The sequence below is a fragment of the Brachycentrus maculatus genome, unplaced genomic scaffold (genome assembly GCF_059751285.1).
Source record: "Brachycentrus maculatus isolate JH-2025_06_01 unplaced genomic scaffold, ASM5975128v1 h1tg000046l, whole genome shotgun sequence".
NCBI lineage: Eukaryota > Metazoa > Arthropoda > Insecta > Trichoptera > Brachycentridae > Brachycentrus > Brachycentrus maculatus.
The window spans coordinates 1,135,930-1,163,477 of NW_028280800.1; the positions used below are offsets into that span (position 1 = coordinate 1,135,930).

Below are 27,548 nucleotides of genomic sequence, written 5' to 3' on the forward strand. Positions count from 1 at the left end.
TCCCGGGGAATCCGGTATAAGACGTAACAAGGAAAGAATATAGAAACGTGTAAAAGCTAATTTGTAAATACGATACATTAAAAAAGTTACTTAAATTATCTAGATGGGAAAATATTCAAGGAGGCTCTCCGGAGTGTGAACTAGCGCCGGAGCTACGGTCCGGCCGCGGAGAGCAAACACAAATCCAACTGAACAAAAGTATATCGGGTGGAAACTGAATGGGATCACTCGAATCTGACCACTTGTCTTTTCTTCATCATCTCGTCGTTACTCTTGTACTTCTTGCCTCGGTGCGGCGAGGCGGCGAGCCACACGGCGTCGCTGGACAGCACGCGGCGGCACGGCTCGCGGAGCACGCTGCGGCGGATGCTGTCGAGGCGCGCGCGGCTGCCGAAGCCGTACAGCGCGCTCGGCCGCAGCCGCTCCAGGCTCGAGCGCGGCGAGCCCGCGAAGCGCGGCGACTCGAGCGCCAGCTCCGTCTCGTAGTCGGACAGCTCCTCGCGGTAGCCCCGCGCCGGCGACAGCGCCGGCGACGAGTCGGCCGGCGCCCCCTCCAGGTAGCGCGGCGGCAGGCGCGCGCGCGCACCCGCCAGCCCCTCGCCGTAGTCGTAGTCGTCCTCGTAGTACTCCTGGTCCTCCTCGAAGTCGGCCATGAAGTCCTTGACGCGCGCCGGGCCGTCGCGCGTGAGGCGGTCCAGCTCCTCCTGCGTGCGGCAGCGCCGGTCCTCGCCCTGGATGGCGCTGCGGCGCACGGCGCGCATGGCGTCCTCGGCGCGGCTCTCGGGGCGCGGCTCGTCCGAGTCGGAGCCGAGCACGTCGGCGGCCGTGAGCCCGATGCCGAAGGCGCGCATCTGCGCGGGCGTGGGGCGGAAGGGCGGGAAGGGGTGGGGCGGCGGGGCGAGCGGCGAGGGGCCGCCCGGCGCGTGCTAGCACCAGTCATCCTCGTCCGAGTCGTCCCGGTGCAGGGCGCGCGGCTTGTGGCCGTTGGGCAGCGGGGAAGGCAGAGTGCGCCCGCCCCCCCCGCGCCCCAGGGCCAGCGCCTGCTCGAAGCTCAGCGGCGCGTGCGTGTGCACGTGCGCTTGGGACGAGCTCTCTATCAGTCTGCGGAACACACCGTCATCATCATTAGCTATACCGTATCGCAACAAATCCATCACCGCACGTTACCATACATACAATCCCGTAACCATACCTATCTCTTTCTCGGAAGTCCCGCTCCAATAATCTGTCTCTCTCTCGGTCCGTGTCTCTGTCTCTTAACTGCAGGGAGTGCAGCGAGTGTGGTGTCGCATGTACAGACATGTGTAGCTGAAATCAAACCAGTTGTTTAAATCACTCGCATCGGAACTACAAAACCATAAATTAACTAATAGTATTAATTAATAGTATTTTTTAAAAAAATGGAACATATTTACAAAGTATGCGTACTAAGATGGCACACTAACTAACAAAAAAAGAAAAGTCTTAATAAATGCCACTTTGCCATTCGCTGCTTTTTCTATAAACACCTTCGTCTTCCTTGTCTCTTGGAATGTCTGAGATGTGATTCAACTCCATTTCCTCTAGTTTTGGGCCAAGTAAAGAGGTGTACGCAGAGCTTGAAAAGGACATTGACAACGAGTGCAATTGGTCTAAGGTTTTGGGATACAAACCCCGCAAATACCGAGAGATAACTGTACAGTACTGTATGAAGGTTAAAGATGAACACGACTAAGACAAAAGTCATGTCTAGCAAACGAAGGTCAATATGTCACAAGAGCCCTATTGTCATATTAAAGTCTATTTGGGTCACACTGTCAAACTGGGAAGGGATACTATGGAAGCAGAACTGGAAAGGCGATGCACTTTAGGATGGGCTGGATAGATGGGCGAAAAAGGTACTTGACTGGAGGCTTAGATGGTCCGATGACATTAAAAAAGTGGAGAGCTTGCACTGGAATAGAGGAGGGAGGCCTTTCTTCAATACTGGACACAAGAAGAATAATGAAATAAGTAAGTACTCACGTGGGTAGGGCTGGAGTTGAGCCTGGGGAAGTTGATGGAGTGTCCGGGGCCCTTGAGCTGCAGCGTGGAGGGCTTGCTGGGCGTGGGGGGCAGGCGCCGGCCCTGCCCGCGCCGCCCCCCGCCGCCGAGCCCCTGCAGCGACGACTCGCGTTCACGCCCATACCCCCCTACACACAGACACAGCGTTAGTGTTACAGCTCTACCAGTGTCGGCAGACAGGACAACTAGCGCACGAACATGTTAGTGTTAGTGCACTAATACTATCAGGAACACAGAGACAAGGCTACTAGCGGAACAAGAGGCCAGACTAGACGGTGTGGACTAATGTGAACTATTCCATGAGAAGGATTTTCTTTTGTGGTTTTTTTTTTTTGGAAAACTGACTTTTTCTCAATTTTAAGTTTGCTTAAATACTGCATATTACTCGAGAAGTGGTATTTTATTAGTCATCCTGTGCTAAGCTTGTATTTTTCTCACAGTCATAAACATTTTTATTGATTATTTTATCTTGAAAAATGAGAAATATTCAATTTTGAAAAAAATCTCCACGATTTTACTTACATGAATCATATAAAATCAAAGACAGAAATCACCAAAATGGTTACTTCGTAGCAATAAAAAAATATAAAGGTACAAATTTTAATTATCCACAAAATATAAATAAAACCATGTAGTTTATGAAACTAGTCATCTTTACATTTTAAAACTTTGAAAAGTAGTCTTACAAGTTTGTTGTTTTTTGTTTTTTATATTTAAATAAGAATACTTTGTTAAGTTTATAATTTTTTTTTCTTTGTTTGCAAGACCGCGCATATTAGAAAAACGCTTAAGGTCTTTGATCAGATCCAGAAATGGGAGGGGTGTTTAAATGACACTTATAATGATAGTTCCCGGGCGGTTGAATTTTTTATGATTTTATATGACTCATGTAATGTATGTTAACAAACCAATAAATTAGACAAAAAGGTAGAATGCACATTAAAGGCAAAGCAATATCTTTTCTATTGTTATGTAGTATATATTATATATTGGTAAACACAGACATAATACAGCGAGATTAGATGGGCATTGTGGCGGCGTAGTTGGGTACACTTTCGACTGCGTAACTGGTGTCCTAGGTTTGACACACGCCAATTGCAAAATGAATTTGAGAAATATTTATTTTTATTGATCTGGGTGTTTGTGCGCGCATTTTTTCATATCTATCTTCCCTCCCTTACTGACTTACCTGCAGACGAGCTTCTAAAACAGAGGCTTTTAGGTTTATTCCTTAAGGCTGAGATTTCAGTCATTTAAATTCTGGATGCAAATGGCCATGCTAAAGGTCTTTTCAACTGTTTGTTTAAAAAAAAAATTATTGGTATTTTTTTGACTTTTTTTAGAAAACATATTGAAACTTATTTTTACAATTTTTTTTAAACTCTTTACCTTTCAATAACTCTTTTCTTTTCAAAACCATATATTTATTTAAAAGTTAATAATTTTTTCAACACAAAAATGGTATTTTAAAAGGAGAATGATTCATACTACATACTGTAACGGTATATTGAAGATACCCTTTTGCATAATTTATTAGCTAATTATTATGGATTATTTTGTCCCGGTGAAGAAGATTGAAGAACGAGAATAGCCCAAATGGTGATGATGGTCCGAAATAGGTATTATTACACTCCTACAGAGATCTAGGAGATGTTTTCTACGATGATTCCGATCCATCCTTTTTTGAACGTCATAAAATATACCTGGATTATTAAATGCATACAAGCGAACTCGCACCCGCCCTGTTGAAACGTGTTGGGTGAAATTTTGTAATGGTGAACTGTACATGTTGAATGTTGCTTCCCTCTATATAGATTTCAAATCAAGCTCTATACAGACTGCTTCCTTTGCCAAAATATATTTTATTCCAGTTTCAAAAAAGGCTCGTTTTCTTAGTACTGACTTTCTTGCAAATATTCACAAAACAATCAAACATAGTAATAGAAGAATATCAAAAAATTTCACCAATTCAAAACTAGGTTTAAACAGCAGTGTACCACATTTCTTTTTCTATGGTCAATTGGACATAGACTATTACTCCTTGAATAACTGTCAAATGAGTATCCAAAAAACACTTTATGCTTTCATTGCAACTTGAGTATTTTTGATCGATTTCAGCTGTCAATTTGATAGCCAAAAACAGCTAACATAAACAGAAATAGTCAGCATTTGAAATTTGTCAATTTCTGCTTGATTTTGATTGCTAAATTGGCAGTCAAAATTTATTGAAACAGCCAAAGTGCAATTCATGACGGAAAAAATAATGTGGTACGTTACCGTGTAAACCCGGCGTTACGCTAGTAAAAAGTGACTCTATTAGGTGAAAGGAAATATAAATTACTATTGAAATATAGGTAAACGCTAGAATAATGCTCATCAGATGGGATTAATAAGATAAAAGCTAGTCTTGTATGGAAGGCTTCTACTCTAAAGATGATAATGTGGAATATCACAATAATTAGCTGTACCGGAGAAAGAAGAAACAGATGCAGGCAAAGCGGAACATGTGAGCGATCCACAGACAGGTGGCGGGTGGTAGAATCGGGAAACGCCAAGCAGAATGCGTACAACTTTGTTTGAAATCTATAGGACTTGACCGCAGAAAGCGATGATTCTCCACTAAGAAGGTTGTGTTACGAAGAAGTAAACAAATCGTACAAAGGCCTCGTTCACAATAAGCTGTTAGTGTATTTTTGAAAGTGCAATTCGAGGAAATTATACATGATGAACACATTCAAACAACACAAATAAAATAATAAAAATGATTTTGTAAGCTGGTCATAAATTGACATCATTATAATAACTGTGTTCCATAAATAATATTGTCACTGTATAATTTATGTACAATGAAAGGTTAGAAAACTTTTGATATTATTTTCAAAAGTATACACTTATGTTTTCTGAATGAAAATACTTTTGAAAGCAACATTTAAGTAAAAAAGGGGGAAAAATTCATAGATTGCGTCTGCAATCAATATTTTTTATATGGGAATACTAAATTACTAAATTATGTTGTTTTTTGTCATCTGTATTGGAATTGCATGGATATTATGTGCAAGTAGTATGTAGTTGGGTTTTGATTTTTGTTTAAATTTTATTTTCAGAACATTTGAGTGTTGCCATAAGAACTACAGCAGTACCTGTTTTGCGAGACTAGTTTACTTTGGTTTATTTTAGCTAAACTATTGTAATTCTTAAACATTACAATTTACTATTTTAATAGTAATATTATCTAACATTACAGATTCTATAGTCAAATGATTTATAAATGAGTTTATATTAGATATTACAGAAAAAAGATTTACAAAGACAATATCAAAAACCATATTTATTAGTTTTCAAGTATGATTTTGGAAATGTATGTAAATCAGTTAATGACTTGTCGTTTAAATATATTTATACAGATATTGTGGTTTAAAAAAGGATTAAAATGACATGCATTGAAAGGGGTTACATTAAAAAAAAACAACAAAAAATAATTTTAATAAATAGTATGTTGGTACATGCAGGAGATTAATCTATTTGAAAAATTCATAATAAACATATTTCAAAATGAAATAATTTTTAATTTTTTTAGCTCAATTTAAGTTGTTTAAGTATTTATCAGAAAGTAATGTCTGCAGAGTTCTATGTGTAGTTTCTTGAAGTTTTTGTGCATCTACCTACATACATCTTTTGTAATACCGACTTCAAAGTTAGATGTTGGCAATACTGATATAAGAAAGATTATTAACCCTTTCCGGTCCCGCAAAATTTAAAAAAAAACTAGGTAGACAGTTACATTCCAATTGGAAAAAATATTTTGTCCTCTGCTCCCCATACTGTTGTCAAATGTAAGCTTGGAGTTTAAATGAAAAATACTAATGATAAAAAAAATGTCGAATAACATCTGACATGGGACCTAAGAGCAAAAAATCGATGTCGAATGAGATTCGACAGTACTTTGGTACTTTAGTACACTTACTTGGACCAGTAAGGACCCACTTAGTTTTATCACTTTGATGGCGTAATCGATGGCCATTATAATTTTTTTAAGAGTTAAGGTTTTTGATCCATTAATGATTTCTTTAGAAAAAAATACTATTGTTTTATTAATAAAAACTTACTTGGTGAAAGATTCACTGGTGCCTTATGGACTGATATTATTTATAAAAAAATGTGCAGCAAACTTTATTCGCCTTCGCAGTGTGACGATAAGCGTATTTAAATATGGCGCTAGAGGCCCCGGATTCGATTCTCAGATGGGGTCAAAATAAATATTGGTATATTTTACACTAATATTTATTCAATATTACCCTGGACTGGTATCTGAAACACAGGATTGATCACCCTGCCCTCATGTAAGTAACGATCAAGATAACACTGCGTTAATATAATGCAGTGCCCTATGCAACATTGAGTGCAGATAAGAGTAAGAAAAAAAAAGAGTACAATTAAGTGGTAAAAAGGATTTTATTTTTAAATAAATAAATTAACATCTCTCCATTTCGATTAGTCAGGATAGCAAAACATGCATTTATATATTAAATAAATGTGAAATTAATAATGGATAAAAGCAAAAAGATTAACAGGATTGTGAAATATGTAATAGGAAATACATGCATTTTCAATGATCTAAGTATGTATTTAAAAATGAGATATATTGGCTTTATTTTTATTGATGGTTGTGATTTTTAAAAAATAAAATAAAACTTTCTGTTTTTTTCTAATGTGGATAGTGCATAGTGTGAATGAAAATGTGTTATTTGAACCCAAGATGGTATGGCGTGGCCTCATGTACAAAATAGGCGATAGTTTTAAAGCAATATTATACTGTATAGGTGGCACTAATCAGTGTTGCGAAGATGAGGAAAATCACAAAAGCACATAAACCACAAATTTGGTTGGATCATAGACAATTAACAGAATGCAGATGTAGTTCTTACCCAACCAGAACTTTTTACTGGCTAGAGCAAAACATTACTATATATTTTTTTAAATATGAATTTAAATAATCAAAATTCAATCTCTTTTACTGATTTATTATCATGAACCATGTGCATACCACCAAATGACACATGGGGTGCTATATCAGATGGATGTGATTTTTTATTTTATAATTTGAAACATAAATTTATTCTAAAAATCACTGTATATAAATCTTAATACAACTCAATTATTTAAAAAAATATAGTGGTATAAAATTTTAAAACAAAGTGCTTCATATATTGATTACATAAAACTAAAAATAAATTTGAAGTTGTCATAATTTTTTTACGCTTTGATTACTATTTGTTTTAGACAATTTGCAAATAGCATCCCTCACTTTTTTGCTACAAACCCAAACAAAGCAAATGATGGTTTTATTGAAAATTTAGAAGTTCTGGCAAAGTAGTGGTGTTGGGTTTGTGACATATTTGTTGTGTTTTGTGTGATGGTGTTTGTCTAGTGTATGGTTTGTGACAGTGTATGTCTGTTGCACTTTATATGCACCAATAGGTAATGTCTGATTTTTAGTTTGAGAAAAAAATATGGTGTGACGTTGTATGTTCGGTGGATGGTTTGTGTGTCTGGGTTAAATTTGCAGTTTACACATTGTGCAGCATGTTTAAAGAGATGATGCATGCTCGATTTGTAATAATACATGTGAGTGAAGTATTTTAAGTTTGTGACGTATAAGTAAAATGCATGCCTTGTTCATGACAAATGTAAGTGTAATGTGTGTTCTGTGTGATAACGCACGTTTGAACAGTGATTATGTGATGCATGTTTCATGTGACAGTACATGTCTAGTTCATAAAAAGATAAATATAATTTATGTTTTATACTGAAATTTCTTCATGGAACCATAAAATAACAACTATGAAATTTTTTCCACATATATCATAACATATATATGTGGAAAAAAACTATATCAAAACTATAAAGTGCTCTCGCCGCGAATATATTTGTGACTTGTACAAGGATATGGGCTGTTCAGCATATAAAAAGCTGAAGAGGGTGGCGCATGTTAGACCGGAATGGAGAAGAAGGTGTCATTTGTTGCTGCAATCCATAAGATTGAGACCACAGAAGATAAGGAAAAAACTATAAAGTTGATATTTTGTTATACATAAGTATAAACACACTATGGACGGGAAAGATATTTCTACCCGTTCGGTCGATCGATGCTTAAGGACGGGAAGGGTAGTTTTACCTCCTGCGCTGGTCTCATTTCAAAGTCAGAACAGAAGGAATTACATTTTTAATGTTTTTATATGAATATTATGTATCAATCTTTTTGTTCAGGTCTAAACTATTATATATGTACATATTTATCGAATCCCGTCGCCAGCGGACTGCAGACGTGAAAAACACTCATTCAGAATGAGTTAATATTAAGAGTTTTATGTGACGGTGCATGTCTGGTTTGTGGCAACATAAGTATAATGCATGACAGTGAGTGTGAGTGTGTAACGATGTCTGGTGTGTGACAATAGAAGTGTAATGCATGACAAATGTAAAAGTGATGTATGTCCTGTGTGACGATGCATGTTTGGTCCGTGTGACAGTGTGTGCGAGTGTGTGACGGGTGTGTCGTGTGGTGTCCCCCCTCACCAAAGTAGTGCGCGGGCGGGTGCGGGCTCGGCGAACGGGAGCGCTGGCCGAGGTGCAGATGGCTGCTGGAGGGGAAGGCGCGCCCCGGGGACTCGGCCGCACTGCCGCGAGCTTGCACACAACACACACTGACCACTGACCCAACAACGACTCGCCGCCCGACAGCGGCCACATATCTTACACTAGCCCCGTCCCATACGGACCGTAGCTTCACCACTGGCAAAAGAAAGACCTCGACAGAAACTGTGATAACCAAGCATTAAACATTGTCGGTTCCACTTACTAGTTTAAAAACTGAACTTGTGTCTCGCCTCAAGGAAAAATGGACAAAAACAATCACATGACAACTGAGCATTAAACATTGTCGGATACACTTACTACTTCGTGAACTGAACCCATATCTCGCCTTAAGGCAAAATGGATAGAAACTATCATATGACAACTGAGCATTTAACATTGTCAGTTCCAATTACTACTTCACAAACTGAACCCGTGTCTCGCCTCAAGGCAAAATGGACAGAAACTATCACATGATAAAAGAGCATTAAACATTGTCAGCTCCGCTTACTACTTCAAAAAAGGAAACCGTGTTTCGTCTCAAGGCAAAATGGGTAGAAACTATCACGTGATAACTGAGCATTAAACATTGTCGGCTCCACTTACTACTTCACAAACTGCACTAGTTATGCTTATCCGAAGGGTAGAGTATAAACTCTGTCTGCTTATGATACATCGATACATGATATGGCTCCAGAGTATCTAATAAAGCTGCGCATTCCAGACGGATTGCTTATACCTCTCATGCTTTGATCAGCTACGAAAAATGCCATAGGCAAAGTGATCTTAGGAGCATCATACATTATTGGCTTCATTTACCACTTCACAAAATGCACTAGTTATGATTTTCCGAAAAGGTAGAACATAGACTCAGCCTGCTCATGATAAATCTATACATAATATGGCTCCAGAGTATCTGTAAAAGCTCCGCATCCCAGACGGATTACTCCATAGACGTCTCATGCTTTGATCAGCTACAAAAAATTAGGTAAAGTGATCTTACCATAGGTAAAGTGATCTTACCATCTTGCAATCAGTGCACCAAATTTGGTGAGCGTTTCCTTGCTGTTGCGGGCTCAATGGCATTAAATGCTTTTTTTTTTAATCACCAATTGGAAAAAGTAAAAGTGCAATGATTTTAGAGAAAAAATGATTTACTTATCATTATAATAATTTTCTTCTCCCCATATTTAATTAGAGATTTAAATTTAATAATTGCATGGAAGCACCATTAAGGTATCTAACAAAAATGGTGCATCAATTTTTCAAACCCTTATTCAGAATAGAATAGTAATAGAAGAATTCCTTTTTTTCACACAAGACATAAAAAAAAACTCATAGATATATTTTTTATTGATAAGTCTAGATGTTTACAGAGCTTATGACTTGGCTGGTTTGGAGTGATCACTTTATACAACGTGTAACATTCACTATTCTGGCCATGAATGAAAATTCATATCATTTATGCAATGCACAAGCGTCATTCGCATGCAGTGTTGTACATATATGTGTGGTAGTGAAACTGTTTGATTGTTGAGTATCGTTTTATGATAAATCGATTGATTTATAATTTTTTAAAATTAAAATAATGACTTTTTCTCAGTTGTACTAATAGTTTCTACATTTTGTACAGTATCCACCAGTTAGCCTCTATATATGACCCCATATGTAAGACTTCAAGACGCAGCGACAGCTAATATGGTCGTAGACCACTGAAAAATGTGCTTTGTGACCGTATTAGCTGCCACTACTACCCAAAAATGTTAGATGAACAGCTCATATAAATTCAACACAGGACAACTGTGACAATTTGTTTTCATAAAATAAAATCATAGAAAAGTGACAGTTGCATTGTATTTTTTGTTTGTTTGGGAAGACACAAATCATCTGTACAATTATTCATTGAAAGAAGTTATGAAATATTGATTTGTGCATTGAACTTGAAACAAAAGTTTAAAATAGAGTCTTAATTTTGAAACATTTATATTAAAGTAATCCTAGTAAATTGATAATGCACTGTATATTAAATCTAGAATTTTGTATGAGCAATAGTAAGTTTTAAGGCCCTTAGAATCAATGACAACTGGATACTTTTGTTTTGCTAGTGGTAAAGCTATAGTCATGTCGGAATTTAAAAATAGTTTGAAATTTACAAAAACAAACGTTTGGTCATGAACTTGTGACATCATGATTGTAAAAACCAAGTAGTTTTCATCGTAAAACATGAAAAAATGTGGAATCAAATTCGTGTACATAAAAAAAGGTAGTGTTCCATAGGCTATGATATTTACATTTGGATCATACATTCATGATAAACATATATTTTCTCAATGCCATAGACTAGATTACTGTCAAAATAGAGACATTTTTTTTGTCTTTCATTTCAAATTCATATTGTTATGAGGATGAAAGTAGAAGTATCAAAGCTATCAGTTTGCAGCAATGATTTCAATTTGCCAATTTACATCATTATTTTGAAATTTTCTAGGCAGTAAAATTGATTGATTATTAAAATAAAATATGTCAACCTTTAAAAAATATAAGAAAATAGCCAGAAGGCGCTATTCAATGACAGTCATCTTATTAAAAATAGTTTCTTTGATAATGTACAAACAGTATACTATCTGGTAAATGTCATGGATGTTGATCTATTTGGTATAAAAAACATAATTAACAAAAAAAAAAAAAAATTAACAGTTTGATAAAAAAATACATCCATAGATTTAAAATGGCCAGATCTTTTATTGCTTAGATAAAAACTAGTGATGGGATGAATTGAAGGAAAATATTTTAGTTATTTGAATAATCCATTAGTTTAAATAATATTCCAAATTTGAAAGTTAATTAAATAATTCAGTTGATGCTTAAATTACGTATTCTTCGGGGACCTAAATTAAATCAGTTTGAAGGATAAAAAAAACAAAATCTCTTGAAAAAAGTTGACTATCATCATTGACTACAGACTTGTGATGAAAATTTTCCGTAATCAAAGTGTAAAAATTAAAAAAAAAAATTAACTGACAGTAAAATTTCCTAGCAATTATTTTTTTTAAGTACAAATTAATGCGGTGATAACTTTATTTTCTCTTCTTATGGTATTTATATTTTTATATAATATCTTAAAACAAAATATTCAATTGATCCCAACACTAAAAAAATCATAAAAACATCTATTTTTATTCAACAAGATTTTTGGGTGAGGAGAAATGAGTAGTATTTTCACAAATTGAAATATACAAATTTCAATACCTATATAATTTGTTAATTGTTTATTTGAACTAAATGCAACAATTACGCCATTATTATGAAGACAAAATGTCCATTTAAATTTCATAATTGTAAAATTAATGTGTTAAGAAAAATATAAACAAAATCTGTAAAAAGACGAATATATATATAACTGTGGACATATTTCATATTGCGAAAACACTGCTGAGTTAGTTCACATTTCGGTGACGATGTGTTTAAACACAGAATTTATGTAAAAAAATTTTTTTAAGGTCTGTTTCAAGGGAACTTAGCTCATTATCAAGTTCTCAACTTGCCTAAGATATTTCATAGTATGCAAACACTCCTAAGTTAGTACATATTTCGGGTGACGATGTGTTTAACACATTGACTGCCAACTACGAGATAACTCATAGATTGCGATTGCGGACGCCGACTGCGAGTTATCTCGTACTGTGTTAACTTGACATATTTCTGCAGCTACGATAAAATTCCTGGTATATCAGTGCTAATATTGAATTGGCTTTTTAGACCGGAATTCTGAAAATTGCCGCAGCAGTCAACGTGTTACTTGCCAAAGATATTTCTTATTGTGCAAACGCTGCTCAGTTGGTTCATGTTTCGGGTGAGAATGTGTTTAAACACAGAATTTATGTAGAAAGGAATGCTATCTGTTTTCTATTCTCATTTTAAAGTTCTCAACTTGCCCAAGAAACAGCGACCTTGGGTAAGAGTTGTGCGGTCGGGAAACAAAGTTACTAAATAGGTCTGTACCTCCAGGCGTCCGGTAGGCGGGCGCGTGCTGATGGTAGCGGTAGCCGTGGCGCCCGTGATGCTCGTGCTTGACGATCTCCACCACGTTGGACACGGTGTCAGAGAAGCCGATGTCATGGTGTGGCGCGTGCTGTCCATGGGGCGCCCGCCGCCGCGGGCTCGGCGTCCGCACCAGTGGAGACGGGCCCCGCCTACTGTAACATTACAAATATTTGTTCAATTACAAATTCTGTGCAACTAAGATCCATGGACACAATTATTTAGTTATTTACGCGATAATGAAAAAGTCATCTGTTACGTCAGTTCCATTCTAAATGCACCTATTATAGCAACATTTTGTCAGGTATGAATACAACAAACATTGTTCTCATAATTCTGCAGAAAAAAAGGTGATTTTTTTTGTCTGTTCCTCGGAAAATAACTCGAGAGTAGGGTGGTTAAATATCATTAACATCTTACTGCTGAGATGTTACCTTTGTAACTGATAAATGGCTAAAGAAAATAATTACCTTAAACTAGGTGATCTTCTGTGGCCATTAGCATACGGCTGAGGAGCCTGGAGGTGTCCTCCGTCCACTAGGGACTCCATGGAAGGCTGTCGAGACACCACATCTTGCAGCTCCAGTACCTAATTTCCAATCAATCACGTTAGCCCTCACCTATATGTAAACTGCAATTTGGTAATTGTAACTAAACTCTAAAATGTGGCAACACCTAACCTTTTTCAATTTCAAATTTAAAATGATTCTATGTTGGTAAACATACATTTGCTTGTCAAAAAATAAATTGCAAATGCGTTTGAATTGGCGCTAAGATTATTTGTTTACTTTTTCATTTTATTTATTTATATTATTTAATTCAACTAATGTATTGGATTACGATGAACTGTATTGGAACAAATAATAATAAATATATTACCCAATTAGGCAATTTGATTGGATATAAAACGTTATTAATATCAACACTTTTTTTTATAACTCGGCATTAAGTAGAATACAAGATTTTACAAAATATATTAAAAAAAAAGAAAACAAAATGGTTAAAATATTATATAATTTAGTAAAAAAATGTACACATCAGAGGATATATTGTAAGAAAAAAAAAAAAAAACTGTTTAAAAAAAAAAAAAAAAATTTGCATGTATGTTAAATCGCTTAATTTCAAATAGGATTCAAGTAGTTTAATGACAAGTAGTGTTAAACATTTAATTAAAAAAATAAAACCTTTTTTGCAGTTACTTTGTGGCACATTTTATAAACCTTATAATGATTAATAAAACACAAACTGTGTTTTTAACCACTGATTTTTGATTCCGGTTTAAAAAAAAACACTTGACAAAACACAGATAAAAGTGGTCAAACACAATGTTTGTGTCTTTTTAATTTATATAAAGTAATATTATCCGCCACATGTACCTGATATTTTAAACAATATTTTGAATTTATTTTTATTATTACCATCAGACATTGACATATTCACCCTAAGGATGATATATCAATATATGTATATTACAGGTGTTTCAACTTGAGACAAGGCATCTATCGTTTTTACACAAAACAAGTTCACTTAAGCTAGCCAAACGCCAAGTCTGGAATGCTCAGACATCTATCTTCTTTAGTATAAAAACGTTAGATGCTCCGTCTCATGTTGAAACACCTATAATATATAACGGTGATAATTTCCCCTTGAATTTGTTTTATACTTACAGACATGTAGTTATCTAAGAATATGTTAATTAATAGAGATTAATTATAAAGAGTGTTTTATTGTTGAAAGGAATCGTTAAGTTAGTACGCGTGTGTATCGGGCTCATTTATGGCAATATCCTCTTGTATGTAGATCCCTCCGCCACCCTTTCATACAAATATAAACACATATTATAGTTACAACAGATTGTGTTACATCTACAACTAATCAGCAACTATCTTGCAAGTGCAGAATATGGTCAATTCCATGCAGAAGAGTAAGTAAAACAAGAAAGTAAGTCAAGACAAGATGGCGGAACATGCAGAGAAAATAAAATCGTAAAAAGCTTCTAAGAACTCCGCTACGTTCCTGCTGAATTCGAGGCATGCAAAATTCAACAAGGCTGGGAAATATTGAACCTATGTATGTTAACTTGTTATGTTTTATGCTAGTGTACCTAGAACTGTGTTTTACCTAATCTATATTATTTCTATTCCACACCGTTACTGTTTGTTATATAAGAGAGCCGTGGTATTCAATACCTGTACTAAGGTGGCTATTCTTTGAACCATCAATTCGACAATTAGTGGGGCTGTTTCTGTACCATGAATCAGTTGAATGAATGAAATAAATTGAATGAAACTAAATTTATTATTTTCCTAAAAATATATATTTAAACAAAACAGAAAAAATAGTGTCATGTCTACAACATTGCATAATAAAACTTTTACAAAAAAACACCAAAACATGTATCATATATCAACCGTTTCTAAGGAAGTCACTTGGACTTGGAGGAATACTAGACTCCGAGAAGGTGAAGCTCCTACCACCAAGAGAGGTTGTAAGCTACATGACTCATGTAGGTCTTGAGAGTGAGCTATGGGCACTGCATCATATAAACGCAGTGTTATCTTGATGGTTAACACATGAAGGAAAGGTGATTAGCCCTTTGCTTCGGGTACCAGGCCAGGGTAGTATTGAATAAATATTAGACTGAAAAAATCATTTATATTTATTTGACTCCTCCCCCCCCTTGGAAATCGAACCCGGGACCTCCAGAATGGTAGCTGAGCGTGCTGACCATTACACAGCAGAGGCGGGTAATAATTAATACAATTAAATAATTTTTCAATGGTCTATCTTTTGGAGTGCCGCGGAATACTAGGAAGAATTTTAGTGTGTCGTAGGTGAGAAAAGGTTGCAGAGCACTTATATACTCAGAGTGTTTATGAGAAGTTTTTGGTTGATGGTTCATTCAGATTTCCAGAAGTTCTCTTTCCCCAATCAGCACCCCACCAGGACATGGAATAGCCACCTTATATCGCTCCGGTGAGTATAATATGTAGACACATAATAGACACAAACACAGTTATGATGATTCTATGTATAAGAAAACTAAACTACCTAAAGAATTGTACGGTTACCCTGTATTATGACACACGACAATATCATGTGTCAATCTGAAAACTAAGATAAACACGATTGAATAATATAAGACTAGGTGAGATGTATTCGTAGTACAGAGACATTGATTACAGCCTAAGAGAGTATGTAATGATGAACGGGCTAGTTAGATTTACGATGTGGCTAGTCGTAAGTTAAGTCACTAGGTAAGTCCAGGGTAGTCCTGCCTAGAGTCTAGAGAGTTGGCTCTAGCCGTTAGCCGCTAGTTTAGTCTAGGCAATGGATAGATTAACACCGAACACAACACCATGTTAGGAACTGCATAACACCGAGTTGACAGTAAAGTAAATGATATGTTTACGGCCAATAAAACCATCCAGTATATATTAGTATATGATATTGGTTGGGCCTGGTTTTCACCTTTTTGCTCCTGAAACAAAGAGAAAACAAACTCATCAGTCAATTTGTCAAAAAAAAACAGTGAGTGAGGAGGGCAGTACTGGAAGTACAAGGATCAAATGAACGCCACACTGAGGTCAGCCGGGATTGATGGTGACTGGGAGTCGCGGGCTAGAGACAGAGATGGATGGAGAAGCTCTATGAATGGTGTTCACGAGGTTTATGCGCGCGGCTACCGGCATAACAGAAGTGACGAGGATACGGAGTGCGCAGTGTGTCCTCCAATTATTAGGTCCAAAATTGGCATATTCAGTCAGTCACATGCGCACTCATATATAGCCCCACATAATGAAGACAATGAGCTATTATTATTATTATGGTGTCCGAGATTATTTAAACCTGTCCGGGAGTATGGCCATACATGGTCTTCCAAATAAAACATTCCTTAAAAGAGTATGGGCATATATATGAATGGCCGCGCTCATTACTAACGCCCGGTGACATTAATTTATAAAATGACCCTTGTACTTTTGTCTGTGGTTGCATTCAAACAATTCAACTATACTTCAGATTACTTTTGTTGTTGATATAAATCATGTTTAGTGATGTGAATAATATGAAAAGTTGATCACTCCATTGAAATAAAAATTATTATTGTTGCAATGGCTGTTTTGTTTTAAAAAGAAATCTTTTTCTAACCCTTATATGCACCTTATGGTGTGTATAAAGTAAATTTCGGAAGCTGTATGCATCTTTTAATTGACACCTTCTTTCACATGTGAGTTTTCGGTACCAGTAATGTTAAAATGTCATCATAAATAACTCCCAAGTGGACAAACCCAGATTTGAGAACAAAGATTTGGACATACAATGGAACATTTCATAACAAGCACCTCTTATAACGAGTAATTCGCATAGCAATAAAAAAAATGTGAAAAGGTTATTCCCTTAACGAGCAACATTTCACATAGCAAGTTACAGAAAAAGAGCAAGTCCTCTTTTCACGACATTCACTTATGAACCGGGACTTTCGCGCCAGTAAAAACAAAAAACTCAACAGCCCCTCATACTGGAAGTCCTGAAGAGGAGAAGGTGGACATTTTCAATTCAATTCAATTCAATTTATTCAATAATTAATATATACATTACAAACAAACATTTAAGGCGTATATATTAAAAAAACAAATTAAAAATTACACAAGAAGACTCTTGTTAAATGTGTAGAAGAATCTCGCTTCGGAAAACTCCTTCGGACACATGGAACAGATCAATATCCAATGTGATATTGTTCAACATAGCGGTAGCTCTTCCTACAGGCATAACCATCGGCAGGTTGGTCCTGTGTATAGGAATCTGAAACAATCTATGCCGACGCTGTCTTAGGTAACTATCGGGAACATACAGACCAATGCTCTGGATAATTTCAGGATTATCGATCATACCGCGCAACAATCGATAAAAATGCGTAATCAAATACGCATTCCTTCTAGTCTCTAAACTATTGTAGCCAAGCATACCCTGGAGAAACTGGGTCGGGTAGAGCCAAGGATAATAGCCGTACTCTCTCATGTAGAGATACCTCAAAAACTTCTTTTGGACTTTCTCTACCATAAGAGAGTACTTAAGCTCGTGTGGCCCCCAGATCATCGAGCCACTCTCGAGTCTACTTCGCACCAAGGAGTTATAAAGAGTTCTCAGCACGCGGGTATTTTCGAAAACCCTGGCAGTACGCAGAACAAATCCTAGCATTTTCAATGCATTACTACTGACTGCCTCTATATGATCGTGAAATGTCAGGGTGCTCACAAATCTAACGCCCAGATCCCTAACATTCGATGCTCGCATCAGATTTTGGTCGTTCATTTTGTAGCGATAAAATAATGTTTTTTGGGCCCTAGTGAAAGACGTGATCGAACACTTGGAAACATTAAACATTAATTTGTTTCGTCTTCCCCATTCACATATATTTGATATATCTGCTTGGAGAAGACGAAAATCGTCAAAAGTTGTCACCTTTAAGAAAAGCTTTAGGTCATCCGCAAATAACAAAAACCGTGAGTTTAAAATTACATTCTTGATATTATTAATGAAAATAGAAAACAATAATGGACCCAGGTTAGAACCTTGCGGGACACCCGAGAAAGTATTGAAGGACTCTGACGCAAATAGACCGTAGGAGACGTATTGGTTTCTGTTTTGAAGGTAGCTCGCCATTAATTTTAGCATACCATCCGAGAAACCGATCTCATACAGCCTCTTCAATAAGACATCATGGTTGACTGTATCAAAGGCCTTGGCGAAGTCATTATATGAACAGTCGACCTGATGTCCCGCGTCTAGAGCTTCTGTGACGTAATTCGTAAAAACCATCAGATTTGTTTCAACCGATCGGCCTTTCCTGAATCCATGTTGTTCATCAATTATAAACGGCTCTACTCGGGAAGCGACGATTTTACTTATTATGATTTCAAATACCTTAGCTGGTGCAGAAAGAACAGCTACAGGTCTATAATTTTCTACGGATGACTTAGAGCCACTCTTATGTATAGGAGTAACCTTTGACATCTTCCATGTTTCCGGGAAGACCCCTGTATTCACTGAAAGATTATACAAAAAACAAAGTGGTCTTTTAATCAAATCCACGCAGCCTTTTAGGAAGAAAGTTGGAATGAAATCTGGACCAAGAGAATTAGTGTTACTTAATTTTTTTATAGTGTCGGCCACATCTTTCTCATTGATATTACAAACATCAATAAACTGCGCACCGGTCGGCGAACATTTCTTGGCAATGCTAATATCAAGAAGCGGAGGTTCATTACTATATACAGTCTTAAAATGACCTGCAAACGCCTCGGCAATGTCTGCACCCCGTACTATTTTTTCACCCCACGTCATGGAGTTAATATTCCCACCATCCGCCTTTTGAGACTTTATGTAGTCCCAAAAAGTATTTGGATCCTGAAGAATACCATTTTCCATGCTGGTAATGAACTCCCGGTATGCTAATCGAATGCTACGTCTCACGACAGATCTGTAACGTCCAAACATCTCATAATCACTGTGGCAGCCAGAAGCTTTCCATTTCTTATGATAGAAATGCTTAGTCTGTATGTCTCTAATAATATCCCTAGAAAACCACTTCGGATATCGCCTTCCACCAGCAGCCTGAGATCTTCTAGGGAAGCAGGAATCAAATACACATTCAACAGTATAATAAAAATATTGTACCGCCTCGTTTACATCCGATTTGTTATACAGATCTCCCCAATCGATACCGTCCATGAGGTAATATAGCTGGCCGAAGTCGCCTTTGTGGAAGTTCCAGCCCCTCCGACGAACCGTACCCTCCCCGGGAACTCTGGATCGATTGGGGCGATCTGCAATCGGATTGTAACAAAATTCAAGTGCGGGGTGGTAATTATCTTCTCTCGTAAGAGGTGATAATGATCGAAGTACATCAATCGCCCTTCTACTAAACACTAAATCCAAAGTTCTACTTTTAAAGTTCAAAATATTATTATACTGTGTGAGACCCAACATCGAGCACAGAAAAGTGAGGTCATCTTCTACACTTGTAATATTTCTTGCCGACTGTAGGTTAAAATCACCCAATATAATAATATTTCTACCTTGAAGTAGCTCTAAACTGGACAGTACCTTGTCGAAGAACAATCGATATACTTCAGTCTCACTCGCCGGAGGAAAATATAATACGCAGATGAACGTAATATCGAGATCGCATGTAAGTTTTACCCAAAGATCTTCATTGGACGTTTCCAAAATAGAAAAACGCTCGACTTGCAAGTTTTCTCTATTTCTCACAGCCAATAAACACCCTCCACCCTGCCTGTGGCCACCGCGGTCTCGTCTTACTATTGTAAAGTTACTATCAAAAAGTTCGGAATCAAAAACGCCAGCGTTTAACCAGGTCTCGGTTAGTGCTATGACATCAAGGTCACTGGCCGAAACACTGTTATAGAATTCTACGCATTTTGTCTTCAATCCTCGAACATTCATATAGTAAAAATTCAATTTAACATCTTTCGCATTATCGCGAACTAGTCACTTTACTGAGGGAAGGCGCGGCGCATCTCGCGGTTTTGTCTCCCACTCTTTAATAAAAGATTTACGCGGCCAATTGTCGCTATGCAAAATTTTTGAAATATTTTTTTTATCTAACCCGACTTTAAATGACGAGTAGTCACCCCGCGATTTAATTTTGGTTACATTAAATGAGGCGGTACTCACCAGTGACGTTAAATAAGCAGACATGTCGTCGGCCGTCGTGTCCTTGTGAAACGGATAGAAGTGATAAAATTTCATTTTTTTAAATGTTTGGGACATGTCCTTAGAATGCCACCTGAGAGCATCAACCCCTTGTGTCTTCTCTTCCAACCCCGAGGATTCCGGCGCCCATTCACCGACTATACTCAGCGGAACTTCGAGATGCCGGACTGACCTGGGAGGAAGCCAAGGAGATGGCGCGTGACAGAGTGACTTAGAGACGTCTCGTGTTGGCCATATGCTCCACCTAGGGAGCGAACATGGAAAGAAGAAGAAGAAGAGAAAAACAAAAAAATGTTCTCTTAACGAGAAAGATTCTGGAACGAATTATGCTCGTTATGAGAGGTACCACTGTACTCAAGATATTGTGTATTGAAGGTTTATATTTGTACCTGAGCGATCGGTTGCGAGCGGTGTTCCTGCGCTTGAGCGCGGCCAGCGGTGGGTGGTGCGACGGTTGCGGGGGCTGCAGGGGCGAGTGGCGCTGCTCGGCGGGCGGCGAGGGGGCGCGCGCCTCGCTCAGCGAGCCGGCGCGGGAGCCCGCGGCGCCGCCCAGCCCGGCCGCCATGTCCAGCAGGCAGTTGAAGAAGGACGCCTTCTGCTGGCCAGCCACTCCCGTCACTCGCTGTCGGCGCCAGTGCTCGGGGTGGCTGAGCCACGACTAGCTACCCGACGCGCTTGCCATTCGACAATCTAACCTGACTTGCTGCGACTACAGCCATCACCTGGTGTCAGAGACCGAGGTGGCTACCTAACCTAACTTACTGTAACTATAGCCACTTCTATCATCTGGTATCAGAAATTAGATTGACCATATTACTTGTGCCGTAACTAGCTACCTTCCTGATATCTACCTAACCTGACTTACTGTAACTACAGCCACTGCTGTCATCTGGCATCAGAGGTCGGGTTGGCTATAATATTACTTAATATAACCAGCTATTGTCCTGATATCTACCTAACCTAACCGCTGTAAAAAATAGTAGCGAACTTAACCTGATCTGTCCATATTCTTTACTTAAATTGACAGCCTGCCATCTCTTGATGAGTTTCAATCATTCTGAGATGATGGTCAAAATAATTAATCTTTTATAATTAAACCTAATCCAATCTAGTTCACCTAATATAATAAAACAACAACAATACAGTTTTTTCCACTATTATTTTATTTGAACAGTGCCCGAATTTTGTCATTACCGAAATAATCAGATTGGTCTGATTACTAGCCCGATGATGTCAGTGATGACGAAATCCGGTCACTATTCAAATAAAATAAAAGTGGAAAAAACTATATAATTGTGGTTTTACAAAATAAAATCCAATTTCGACAAGAAATTTCAGTACAAAATATAAAACTTATAGTTCATCATCAGCCATCTAGTTCGATACAATATGTAATGAAATATGCTACGAAAAATCCTAATGCTGCAAATAATTGAAACCATCTATGCAGGACGATAATTTTTCAATCCGAGATAAACCTAACCATTAGGTAACCATTTACCTAACCTAACCAAATATGAACTAGTATTATAATCTGTGATCAGAAATAAATGTAACCTAATCTTACACAGCATAACCTAACCCAACCTAAAAAGTGAGGCTTACCTAACATAACCTAACAAAGCATAATCTTACCTTATAAAACATAAGTTAGTAATCCGAGATAAACCTAACGCAACTATTTAGTCATAACTTGACCCTACCTAAACGAATACTAAGTAGTATGGTAACCTGTTATCCTAATTTGCTTGTAAGATATTTACCAGCAGTATGCAACAATTTACAATGTCTGTGTCGAGTCATAGGTATAATACAATTGACTAGTGAGTAATGTTATGTAAAAGTTGCCTACATTTTAAATTGCATAAGTAAAATTAAGCTCAAAAGGCCTTTCTACATTGTAAAGATATTAATAAAAATCAATGAATCAAGTTAGTAAATGGTGAAAGAATGCATGGAAAATGAAGAAATATTGACTGATCTACTGTTCTTGAGGAATCAAGTAAATAAAAAATAAATTTTGAAAGATTAATTCTTAAAACACACATTGTGGACAAATTGTTTTAAAAACACATCGCAAATTTTGCGATTGCGATAGTGTGTTTTAAATAGAATGAAAAGAGTGATAAAGGGATAGGAAAATGCAGATTTTTAAAAAGTGTTTCAATATGTGGTAATAAGCAGAAAACAGGCCAAACGCATTCAAACTTACAAGTGAAATGTTCATAGTGTTTTTTGATAGATGTGAAATAGACACTCGAGAAAATTACAAATTTACAAAGACAAGCGTGATCTAGTCGAAGGTACTTGGCAGTCTTAAAAATACAATCGGAAGACATTTTTGATATTGGGTAAATAGTGATCGAATGTGGAAAATTTCAAAGTGAGAAAGGGTACAGTTGAAATGATTAAAAATGCTCTATAACCCATACGGAAAATTTTAAATGCACACAAAAATCAAATTATTATTGCAGTTATTAAAAAATATTAAAAAAATTCCAATGCAAAGATCAAAGTGAATTAGAAAACATGCTAGAAAGGTAAAAATTGAGGAAAAAATACATATAAAAACGGGATATTATTTAAAAAATTTAAATGATGCCCACACACGTACCATTATGAAATAATTTGGTAACTAAAATGCATATATTAAAAAAAATAGCGTACCAAACTTTTCAAAATAGAAAATTGGAACTGTTCAGTTGTGTTATAGAAAAAATTAAGAATATATAAAAAAAATGTACGATATTTCGAAGAACATACAATACAACACCCCTGCAGTATTATGGGAAATAATGTGGTATTATAAAATTGATTTATACATATTTAAATAAATATAGACTGTAAAATAACCTAATGACTAAATTATCTAAATGATGATTTGAAATACAATGTATTTAAAAGAAAATTTAAGTTAAATTGAGTGTTTTCAAAATTTTGCTCCATTTAGGAGTTATATTTAAAATAATTCTATCAAGTCTCTTAAGTTACCGTTTACATGATTTTGTCAACCTCCATAGCCTAGCGGTAATCATATTTGGCTACCAAGCTGGAGCTTCCGGGTTCATTTCCCAGGGGATTCAAAATAAATAAATAAGTGTTTTTTCACTAGAATATTTATTTAATATTACCCTGGACTGGTACCTTGACTTCATATAACAAACAATCAAATTAACATTGCATCATTTAAATGCAGTGCCCTATGCACCAATGGGCGCTGATAAGGATCAGCAGTAGTTGACATGACATTTTGAAAATAATTAAAAATGTTTTATGTACGTCATTGTATTTCAAGTCATAGGATTGTACGTAATCAATATTTAAAAAAATTATCAAAACATAAGAGCAGACTGAAATCTAAAAAAAAAAATACTTCTATTGCAGCAGTTATCCTTGTTGTTCATTAAAATAATTTTAATTAATATCTATGTTCTAAACTAAAAATATATATTTATATAAAAGAGAATGTAAAAATATGAGGATATATGTATGTAAATATTTTCTAAGAAAATATATGGAATGTTTGTCTATGATTATTATTTAAAAAAAAAATACTATGGCACTAATTGCACTAGTTTGCAATTCAGAAGAAATTTGTCAAAATTATAACTCTGCAGAACCAAGAAATTTTATCATATATTTTTTATTTTTTGTTGTTGTTGCTGTTTTGTCTGAATTCATGTGAACATGTCACATAATTAAAAAATGGCGTCTTGCAGAGTTATTTGATGAGGTGAAAAAAAAAATTAAAGATCAATTTATATTACAAGTTTGTGATTAAAAACAAGATGCCTTTTTATAGTAGCATTATCAAATATAATATATGAAAAGAGCTAGTTCCTTATCAGATATCAGTTAGGGGTGCAGAATTAGTATAATGATTGAAAAAAGCTTAGTTTATTTAAATATAGGTACTACCGCCTGAGTGGCTGTTGGGCTATTGCCAGTGTACGCCTGAAACATGGAAACATTCCAATAAAGGGGAATTCGAGGAACTAAATTGCTTATCGGCTACAAACTCCACAGTCTTTGCTTTTTCTCACCCTGACAAATCTACAAGAGAGTGTCAAAAAAGGTTTCTCAAACTAGATATAGAGTCTGTCGAGAAAGAGACGATATCATAAAAAAACAGATCTAAGTACCTTTTTCTTTTAAATGTAAAACTCATAAAGCATGTATTTACTAACTTTTTTCATTTTCATAAAATCAAATATTTGTAGTTTATATTAGCATGTTAAATCTAATTTTATTTCTGATATCTATTGTATTCTTGCCAGTTTCTTTTTTTTGTATTAATATTATATATTTTTTTGTACTTGTATTTAAATATATTATTAAATGCAAAATAATTTTAAATAGGTACAGACACTTTTTTTTCTACTCTTTTTGACAAGTTACAAATTAATTTTTTTTTTTAATTTGTTGATTGACAAACTTAGGTCATATTACTGACAGTTTTACAGTATCTTTGGACGATACCATTTTTTTCATATATTTTTATCAATATTTCCTCATACAATTTAATTGAAAAGATATTTACTTAAAATCTTGCAAAAAAGGATATATTAGTGTATCTTCACAATTGGTGCCTTTATGCGAAGTTGTTTGATCAATCTTTAAAGGCCAAATTTCGTAAAAAAAAGATCATTGAAAAATTATCACCCTTTATCACTTTTTGGGTACTTAACGCGTTATTCTTTGCTAAATAAACCTAAACCCCATAAAAAGGTCAGTTTAACAGAGCATTGTAATCAAATTAAACACCACGCGGATACAATAGCGACAAGAATATTGACACTTTATCATATAATTATAAAAAAATTATTGAAATTGAAATCAAAGAGATTCTTAACACGTTAGACGCCATGGGGGGCACCGGCGACATCGCCTGTGTTGGACTGCAGCGCCATCGGGGGTACCAGTGACCTCAATCAAGAGCTATATTCAAAATGCTTTAACTGTGGAACCCACTGTCAAATCAAAAACTGAATTAAACGAAAAACATTATATTTTTAAAATACGTAAATTACCATTTTTTTTGGTAAATTAAATTATTGACAAATTTTAGTATTGGAATTTAACGCGTTAATAGAACTACAAAAAAGCAAAGACCGGGAGTGTCAGAATAATATAAATTGGAGTTTTTGTTGTTGTTGTTGTAAAGTTGCTATCTTGAGAGTTATAAAGGAATTTAATCATAAACCTATGTTGTTTTAACACATTACATTCATCTACATACAACTACGATATGGACACACACTACAAAGTACTTTGGGACTATTACTTTGTTATAATACCCTACAACACACACACCTGACGATTCAAAATATTCCAGAATAATGTGTAAATAAGTGCACCCGGATAGAATTTATTCCCCAAATAAATACGGTAAAGTTTGCGGGATCAATAGGGGTGTTGCGTACCAAACTGGCTTCAATGTTTAAATATACTAACTACATTATATTAAATATTTTTATGTACATTAAATGTATGTTCAAATAAAAATCTTGTACTTATAAATATATGGTATGTTATGAATAAACCCTTTCGCAAATAGCCTCACTCCTTGGAAATACAAATAAAAAAGAATTTCTCATAATAATGTAGTAATGAGGCTATAATACTGTAATATGTATGGTGTTTATTGGGAGACAGTAATAATTCATAAGGATATTCCTCTTCATAATCACAGAATAAATTTAGAAAAATAATATTTTTTAATATTTACTTTTAAATATTGCCATATTGAAAAAAGACAGGGAATGGGTAATGTTCACCAGCGGGAGAAAGCGGTCATATAGATACGGTCGGGGGAGCATTCAAATTAAATATATAAAAAAAAGGATTCTATCTTTACATTATCATGAGCAGTATCCCTGTGAATTATCGTCTTGTGTTACAGTATTTTAAGTCTCAATAAAAAAAAATGTGTGAAAAGACCCTAATTTCTTTATCTTATGCATACGAGAGTCAATATCAACACTGTCAAAATGTAAATGTGGATATTTATTTTTGTTTTTCGTTTAGCTGTAGTACCTAATAATATATTTGTGTGTTTCAAATTTGAATTTTTATTGATTATTTTTGAGTAGGGACCTTTAAAAACACTTGATACACTAATTTCATAATAAACAATCCCTGATATTCCACAGAAAATGCCCTAATGTAGAGCAATATAATTTATTTAGAGATGGGACATATTTGTCTATGGAAGTGACTAAAATATGAGGTAATAATATCTATTCGTGTTGCCAGTGTGCAATGGTACCATTGACTGCATAGATAAAGTATATCAGACTACAACGGTATGTGCCGTTCTATGGTGACTGATTCAAATTTGATAATATTGAATGTGAAGTTGTATAAATCACCGAAAATGTATATGTATAAAAGCAAAAATATTAAGAATGCAAAGATAATTAACTGAATAATAGAGTTTAAATACCGAGTTCTGTACGGAAATGTCCAGAAAAAATTGAAATAGAATTACGAGGCTGTGAGTATGCAACTTCAGTACATATTGAAAATGACCCTTGGAAAATATAAATTTAGGCAATATTACCAAAAAACTTTTGTTTTATTTGAAACAGTTACCTTGAAAATCTATCATCATATAATAGATCTTTCAAGGATTATTATAATAGGTCTTTAAAGGATTATTATGTAAAATTTTATATCCTCCTTGGGAGACTTTGAGATTAAAATTTATTTTTACACAGTTTGAACCTAAAAAAATAGGTTATATCAAATATGACAGTAAAATTCTATATTCATATTCATTTTATACTTGCTTTGTGTCTAATCTGTTTCCAGAGTATTAGTTATGTATGTCGATAGGTGAAATTTTCCAACCCAGAAAAACCCACATAAATATAACCTAAATATTACCTAGTAAAAAAAATATATATAAAAAAAGTCAAGCATATTTTTAAGTGGATATCAAGTAAGTGTTAAAACCCTGCAACATTTAAAAAAAAATAACCTCAAATAAATAAAAAAAAAAAAAAAATTCAGATTCAGATTCAGAGTCTGAAATATAAATAAAACACTTGTTTAACCACATATAGAGTATTTTATTGATATAATACTCAAGT

The 27,548-nt window shown here is 35.6% G+C and overlaps 1 protein-coding gene across 1 annotated transcript in view; it reads right to left on the reverse strand.

Moving 5' to 3' along the window:
- Positions 1–926: 926 nt before the first annotated feature.
- cac (calcium voltage-gated channel subunit cacophony) overlaps positions 927–27,548 on the reverse strand; it is a 167,055-nt gene continuing 140,433 nt past the window's right edge. The window contains exons 32-39 of the mRNA XM_088277574.1: positions 20,844–21,049; positions 16,189–16,198; positions 13,188–13,306; positions 12,679–12,872; positions 8,620–8,730; positions 2,005–2,171; positions 1,193–1,308; positions 927–1,101 (exon numbers count right to left, since the gene is read on the reverse strand). Coding sequence (XP_088133700.1) covers positions 927–1,101; positions 1,193–1,308; positions 2,005–2,171; positions 8,620–8,730; positions 12,679–12,872; positions 13,188–13,306; positions 16,189–16,198; positions 20,844–21,049 — 1,098 coding nt within the window. The remainder of the gene's footprint in view (positions 1,102–1,192; positions 1,309–2,004; positions 2,172–8,619; positions 8,731–12,678; positions 12,873–13,187; positions 13,307–16,188; positions 16,199–20,843; positions 21,050–27,548) is intronic.